At 32.0% G+C, this 8,131-nt stretch overlaps 1 protein-coding gene across 1 annotated transcript; it reads right to left on the bottom strand.

Moving 5' to 3' along the window:
• Positions 1 to 2,532: 2,532 nt before the first annotated feature.
• On the bottom strand, positions 2,533 to 7,239 carry LOC107625649 (phosphatidylinositol:ceramide inositolphosphotransferase 1). Its single transcript, XM_088503672.1, has 12 exons — positions 6,506 to 7,239; positions 6,310 to 6,399; positions 5,430 to 5,516; positions 5,091 to 5,159; positions 4,341 to 4,421; positions 3,955 to 4,026; positions 3,802 to 3,862; positions 3,617 to 3,719; positions 3,362 to 3,457; positions 3,231 to 3,277; positions 3,008 to 3,132; positions 2,533 to 2,905 (listed from the first exon to the last, which is right to left on the bottom strand). Exons 1-12 carry the CDS (start codon positions 6,536 to 6,538, stop codon positions 2,822 to 2,824), a joined length of 948 nt encoding a protein of 315 aa, XP_088359798.1. The 5' UTR covers positions 6,539 to 7,239; the 3' UTR covers positions 2,533 to 2,821.
• Between the last annotated feature and the right edge of the window lie 892 nt (positions 7,240 to 8,131).

Raw genomic sequence — 8,131 nt, 5'->3', positions numbered from 1 at the left:
AGACTAAATTAAATTTACATAATTTTACTAGTTTATTACCAAACAAAATATAAGAACACTATTTTTTCTATTTCTATCTTGTGTGTCTTGTTCTTAGTATCTTGTCTTATCTTTTTTTAAAAACTAAACGCAGCTTTGTAGTTGACATTTTAAGTGAGTATGCTGCGTAGGAAAAATAATGCAACCCATATATGCAGACTGCAGGTATATGCTTCCCCCTTATTCAGTTACCCATCCCAATACGAGGCGAGTTTTGGTTAGAGAGAGGATGGAGTTGGAGTATGGATGTTTCTGTTCTAGAATAGTATTTAAAATATAAAATATATATATAAGTTAATAAAAATAATTTAAAAATTACAAGGGAAAGACAGATATTTGCAAGAACAGGTTATGATACAAAATTTTATTATTTGTGGGTAGTAACTGGTAGATTTTATAAAAAAATATAGTAAGCCAGAACGATAAAAATCAGCCTTGTCTACTTTTGTTATCATCCTAAATTGCATATACGCTGTTCTAAGTTGCAGAGACACCATCCTAAAAATCAAACTAAAGACATAACACTAAAAGTTTTTTTTTTGGAAAAAAAAAAATATTTTCACCGAAAAATCATTCTGGAATTATATCCCAAAATCCAATTTTTTTGGGTGGGGAGCAAGTTTGCCATGCCCCTTGTCAAATTCATAAGGTTTGTCGTGTCCTTCGGCGAACTTCAAATGCAATCACTTCTTTCTTAGTGTTGGAGAATACCATCCCTACTACACCATCGCTCCTTGGATGTATGTGCCACACACAATTGAACACATAATAATTTGAACATATAATTTTATCTTTTTTTTTTTTTTGAGTTTTCAAGAGTACGTATTCTTAAAAAAACTAATGTGAAAATACAAAAATGTAATGACATTTCAGGGGAAGACGATGATAATGTTGCTGCCGTTATCGTCGACGATATTGAAGAAAGCCATACTTATTGTCTATTCAGTATTCAACTTTCCAATTTTCCTTCTCACTTTAATCAAATTGGGTTTTTTTAGGATTAAGAGTTATAGTATACGTTCTTAGTACATTTTTTATGAAGTTTGCTGACGAATTCGGAAAACTTTGGTTAATATGCTGAGTTTGCTAAGGGGCACGACGAACTTGCCTCCATCCAAAAAAAATTAGATTTCGAGATATAATTCTAGAATAAATTTTCTGTAGAAATAAATTTTAATTTTGGTCCAAAAAATTCCAACACTTAAACAACCCAAGTACATGCTACTGATTGTGTAAGTTGAGTTACCATGTAATTTCCTTTTATTCTTTTATTTTTATTTTTTAAATTTTGCCTTTTCTTTTTGCTTTTTCGTAGTATCTCCAATTCAATCCGTCGCATATTAGAATTTCATTTAAAAGTTTGTTGTTAGCCAATAGATTACTCGCTCCTGACACTTACTTAATCGGATTAGTAAACTAACTATTAGATGAATCTAACTTGGTTATTTTCTTGTTTTTATTTTTAATGTTTGATGAGGAACCAGGGTGTACACTTTATTCTTGGGGATCTAAAATGCGTATAGCAACGCATAAAAGGGCCACAAAACGCGTGGAGATTTGTAGGGTGGTGGCCCATGTGAGAATGAGGATAATATATGCATAATGCATGTGATGTTCTGCCTCACCAATGACTTATGACTAAGTAAATTAGTATAATAAACGGCAAACCTATTTCAACAGGAGAGGGTACTTGAACATCCATATTGGGATTGTAATCCACGGACAACGAATGGGACAACCCACACAAAAAACTACTGCAATTCGCAATTTCTAATTTTTCTTAATAAAAAAAGAAAAACACATGCAAGGTCAAGCACATGCGCATTCTCTCATAACACATGTAGCCAAATTTTCAAGTAATAATACAATAATAAAGTCATCATGCTCTCTTTTGTTTTTGTTAACCACCAACCTAATCATATTAGGGCTCAGTGAAATCTTTTCCCCTTTTTCACATGCACAATCAAAAGGGTTGTATTTGCCTTTAACTAGGCACGATTGGTCTATGGATTGAAGTTACTCGTTTACATTATAGGCCTTTATAGTTAGTACATAATCTTTTTTATTTGAATAAAGTATATTTTTTGTTCTTAATATTTATAATTTTTTTTAAAATATCTCTAACGTTTAACTGTACTTAATTTTGTCCCTAACATTTTTAGTTTATATTAAAATTATCCCTAAGTGTTACCTTCATCTACAATGTTAAAGACAAAATTAAAAACGTTTAGAGATAATTTTGAAATAAATCAAAAATATTAAAGACAAAATTGAATAAATAAAATACATTAAAGACAAAATTGAATAAAATTAAATGTTAAGAATATTTTTGAAAAAAATTGCAAAACTTTTAAAACAAAATGTGTGCTTTACCATTTTTATTTTCATTATTAGGACACCACGTGAATTCAAGGGATTAAAATTCAAATAAAATAAAATAGACTAGGGTAGAAAAATATATGCACATGGTATCAATGATGGTGGTGAGAAGGATTGGAAATAATTTTTTTTTTCCTATGGCACATGCTGATGCTATAGATAATTTAACCATGACAACCAGATCAGGGGTGCAGAATGTTGAAAAGCAGAACCCCATATTCAAATATTTTGACTTAATACAAATCGGATTATACTGATTTGAATTAAGAGGTGAATGTTTCAGTTCAGGCAACTAAATCTTCAAATTGAAGGATTGTTGTAGTAGTAGCTTTCCAACAGCAATTCTTGCAGTGGACCCTATTTCAATTTGTACACAGTAGTGGCCCCTCTATATTTAATCTATCTATGCACCATTCATTGCAGAGTCAGGATGGTGTATTGTGTTGACATCTTCCATGATCTTGCCATTTACTTGAGTTCTTTGCCTCTGAGCAAGTGCAAAATAAACATGTTATTGTTATGTCAAGATCAATGAAAATGACATTACACACCAGAGGAACAAGAGAAAGGACACAGATTTTCATCATACCCTATCTGCAGGATCTCCAGAATTCCCATTCAAAAGCTTGTGATTCTCCTCTTTGGTCCTGCCATCTTTGTCTTTCGTGCTCAATGGTAGTAAGGTTGCAGCCACGATAGACCGGTCTGGCAATTCTGCGGAAAAACTAAGTCAGTACAACGGCAAAAGGCGGGTTGAGTGGACGAAAGCAGTGTGTATTATTTGTAATTGTACAAACTACAAATGTGCTAACCTGCCAGTTTCTTGTCAACGAAAAATACCACCAAATTAACAGTGTACCTGCAGTCAGAGACCATAAAGATTAAATTGAAGGTGACATATAACATGGTTTTCCAATCACAAAAGCAGAAAATGCTTCCCTACCATGCAACGACTACGTCGACTGTGTAATGTTTGCGAGATGCTACTATCAAAAGACTCTGAACAATAGCAAGTAACCATGCTACCTGCTTTATGGACCTAGTGTTTCATCAATAACCACAAGAAATAAGAACCGTAAGCATGACAAGAATATGTCACAGTTATGGCATTTTATGAAATCAACAAAGCATCCAAGGAAAAGTTACTGCAATGAAATCTAGACAAATTTAGTTCTTCAGAAAAGACAGCCATTTTTACCTTCGAATGCCGTATTTCTGATACGTACGAACGAATACAAGAGTGAAGATCATGTGTGATGAAAATATCAAATCCCCACATCCATATAACACACCACGCGGAACTGCACGTTAAATTCAATTTAGTACAAAACTATGAAGAAGCCAACAAAGCTCAACAACTCCAATACAATCACGCATACTAACAATTAATCAAGAGGACTTCAAGAACACTATCTGGACGAGGCAATGTGGCAAGTTTAGAACCCTGCGTGATACATTGTGCAAATTATTAGCATGCATGAAGACTACCTCAGATATATGAAATTTTTACATGCACATATTCTTAAACAATTATACCTCACGGCAATGGTAGTTTGGACCAGGAAGCTGCGTAGAATAAAATGTGACTATGCGAAGAAGTTGAGAAGCCTGCATTAAACAAATAAACATGAGCAGAATGTAAGCGGGAAACTGGCATGTTCATCTATTCTTGACTCGCTCTAAAACATTTAAATGGAAGCAAATATACTCTGGCTGACCATACATGAGGGGAAAGGAAGCAAGGCTACTTAATGACATGAGTTAATAATCAATATCAAACATGTTGATTAAACCTAGCATTATCTGTTGTCAACTAACTCTTGTCCAATGATCTATCACCCCTAAGAACCCATCTATTCTATAAGGATACTAAAAAGATTAACAATAATTTAACTAGCATGACAAGAAGGGTCGATACTTACAACTAAGAATGCTAGAACTCTGCACCATATTAGGACTGTGTAGATCTTTCTGCTCTTCAATATGAAAGGATGAAATGTCCACTGCAAAAGCATATAACAAAGAATATATCACCAAAGTACTCCACATAAAAGGGCCTTATCAAAAGGTAAGAAATTAAAAAAGAAGATGAGCCACTAAATTAGGAAGGATGATGTACTATATGACTAACTGAAACTTCAAGCTAAGCCTATTGCAAGAACACGTAATGTTTCAGAAAATTCAAAACTCGGCCTCTAAATGAGAGGTTTAAAATTTCAACCACCATAAGAGGTTTATTTGATTTCTTGTGTTTTCATAGATATCATTCTCAATAGTTAGTACTAATAAGTATCCCAATTCCCAATTTTACTGAAAGGAAGTCCCTTAACGAGTTCCTGTTAATGTTTTCGAACATCACAAAGTCACAATGAAAAAAATATACGACAAATGGCAGCCTCACCAATAGGATGGCACAGACACCAAGCCTTATTTCATTGATTGCCACAGCAAAAACTAAAATGGAAAGCTCAATTAATGTATAGAATTCTGTCTTCATTAATGTGAAGCCAAAGTTATATAAAACGTAATCTCTTTCAAAAGAGACACCTTCCAATCACTAAAATAATCTGGGTGTTGAAAAGTTAAATTCTAACAGAATACAGTCAGAAGATAATAATCATGTAGAAAAGCTGAAGCAATGAGTTTGATGTAAAGATGGTGGGAATTCTTACCAAGACAAAGGATACAAAGATAAAGGTAAACAGAGTTTCACTAATATAAGCTTTGTCTTGTCCAAGCTCCTGTTAAAGCACCAAGATTATATAAATTAGAAGTTCCTCAAATACATAAATTAGAAGTTCCTCAAATACTATGTAAATATCATGGTAATCAAACTCAAGCCTTCGCCTGAACTCGTGGAACTTACACAAGCTCAAGTAAACTTGAATAAGCTCAAGTCATAAAATCGTAAACTTCCTCAGGGACCTAACTGAGCTAACTCGAGAGTTTAATAACCTTGTGTTAGATATTTCGGGGTTAGAAAGAAAAGGAAGGGAATGAAAATTACGCACAGGAAGAATCATGAATCCAATATCTTGTAGAGTAGGGCCAGGCCTATGTAAATAATGAACTCCACGGGCAGCCAAGCCATGTATGTACTGTAGGGAAACAGTTTAAATTTAAACATAAAACATTGCATGAAAAATTAAATATGCCAAATAAGCAAGTAAATCAAATGTACTGTGTACTGTACACCTTATGCATACATAGAAAACACAAATATATACATCACAAAATTTGTTCGTCACACAGAAAAAGTCCTTAATAAAATATTTGTTATTAACAACTTGCTGCAAAGGAAATGAAATATTTTATCATCATGGTTCCACATAAAATTGGGAGTATATTTGTAATTCAGATTCAGAAGGAATAACTAATTGGAACCAGTCAGTTGCAGCTGAGAATTAATTGATCCAAATCCAAAGCATACATCATCAAATGCCAAATTTCCAGCATTGCAAAGTTTGCCAAAAGATGCTGCAAAAAAGCTAGTGGTTCCATGAATCCCACATTAAAAGTTAAAACACCGACATTATGTTTACATATATATAAACTCAAGTTCATAATAGAACTCTATATGTGGTAACATATCCGTACCATTCAAATCACAACTTTAATTCAACAATACTATATGATATTGTGAAAAACAAATTTACACACAAGTCGCCAAATATAGTATTAACCAAGAACTCAACTTCAAAGTTTCAAACTCTCTGATACGTGACACAAAATCGTTGACCAAAAAGAAAGTTTTAGACAGTTAACAACATCAGCAAGAAGAAGACGAAGAATTTCTACTAGAGCTCAAGTATAGTTAAAAAAAAAAACTTCAATACAATTTTAAAGAAAAAAAAGAAAAAGAAAAAAAAAAAAGAGAAAGAAGAATCGAACCTGACAAACAAGACCAGCGAGTAGGTACTTCCAATTCTCGAGAAGAAGGTTGATTTCTGTAATCGTTTCTGCACAAATTCTCTTCCATAGCTACACTCAAAAACCCAAAGTAATCAAGCATTGACCAGCAAAAAAATACAGAGAGAGAGAGAGGTTTTTTAAAAAAAAAAAAAAGAGAGAGAGAAAAGAAACTAACCTTTGAAGCCTCGCGACCAATGTAAAACGACATGTTCTTGCTGCAGTTTGTGGTGTAGTTTTGGTCTTAAGAGTGAAACGACAACTTCCATATTACCTCATAACCACACTCTTAAAGCAAACAGCATGGCTCTTATTATACACGCGCACACACAGAATCAATCCTCTCTCACTTTCCTCCGACCACGCAAAACCGACACTGCGGTGGACGAAACGACGAACCCAAAGCAGGTGAAGAATAAAGAGAATAGAAAACGGCAGTGCGTTTTTGCGTTTTGGAAACGGGAATCGGAATCGGGAAGATCTGAGTTGTTTCGAGATCGAAAGAGGAGAAAGGGTGAAACGATCGCAGAATAATAATAATTATAATAAAAAAAAATAATAATAAGGGTGTGTTTGGTTGGCAGAATAATAATGATATGGAAAGAAAGAGAGAAAAGGAAAAATTGAAAAGAGGGGTTAGGTTCTTGAATGAGGGAAGATGAAGGGGTCAATAAAACTGAAAAGGGGTTTTGGAAATTTCTTCTTCTCTAATGCTGTGTGTGAGTGTGGGGGATGGGTTTGGTTTGGTCTTCTCTTTCTTTTTTAAATTTTTTCTGTGTTTTGTTTTTTTATTTTTTTTATTTTTTTTTTTCTTTTCTGACTGCTATGCTATGCACGCGAGATGAACACGGCGAGACAGTTGAGAAGAGAGTATAAAATTATAAACAAGTGCGTCATCAGCTCATCGCCCTCTTCTTTTTCAAAACTCAAAAGTAATTATTTAATTTAAAATAATTAAATAAATAAATATTCCCAGTTTTACATTTCGCCTTGTTTCATTGTTTTAAGAGGAATCTCCTAGTTTCTTCCTTTACCATAAATATCGGGACAAAATGGTAACTGACTACTCGATATTTAAAAATGATTTTATCAGAAAAAAAAATTGAATAAATTCTATATTCACTATAAGTAAATTTATCTCTCTTGAAAAGTTTGACATAGAAAAGTGAAAAAAGTTCAATTTGTATATATTCACTAACATTAAAAACTAAAAAGAAAACATGAATTTTAAAATGATATTTAAATTTTGTATTATTTTTATCTTATTTTTTAATTTTTAAAAAATTTATTTATAGTTCTTAATTTTCGGATAAACTTTTCAATACTATTTTAACATTTTAATTAAAGTGAGTTTTATCTTTAAATCAATAATTAGGAATAGCAATATAGAATTTGTTTTATTTTATTTTATTCAACCGAAAATAGTATAGTCTTTACATTAAAAAATCAAATTTTAAAAATTTTTTAAAAATTGAATTTGAACTCTATTTGAGTATAAACACTCACAGCATAATTAAAAAAAATTAAAAATTTAAAAATTTTATTGAGATCTTTAAAATTAAAAATGTGAATTTAATTTTTTTATAATTCAATATAAAATATATATTTAATTATGTTAAAAATAAAATAGCTAAATAACTAAACAAATTTTTAATCAAATCTAGTTAAGTCACTTTGTGTACTTTTTTTTATTCGTATGTGCATTATTTTTGCTGATGTTTTTTTTTTCTTTATTTTTTTTCTTCTTTATTTTTCTTTGTTATTGTCTTGCTTACTATTATCATTACTTTTTCCTTCACCTTTT

This window comes from Arachis ipaensis, chromosome B2, assembly GCF_059453495.1.
Source record: "Arachis ipaensis isolate K30076 ecotype BB chromosome B2, ASM5945349v1, whole genome shotgun sequence".
Classification (NCBI taxonomy): domain Eukaryota; kingdom Viridiplantae; phylum Streptophyta; class Magnoliopsida; order Fabales; family Fabaceae; genus Arachis; species Arachis ipaensis.
This window is presented reverse-complemented; position numbering and strand designations above follow the sequence as displayed.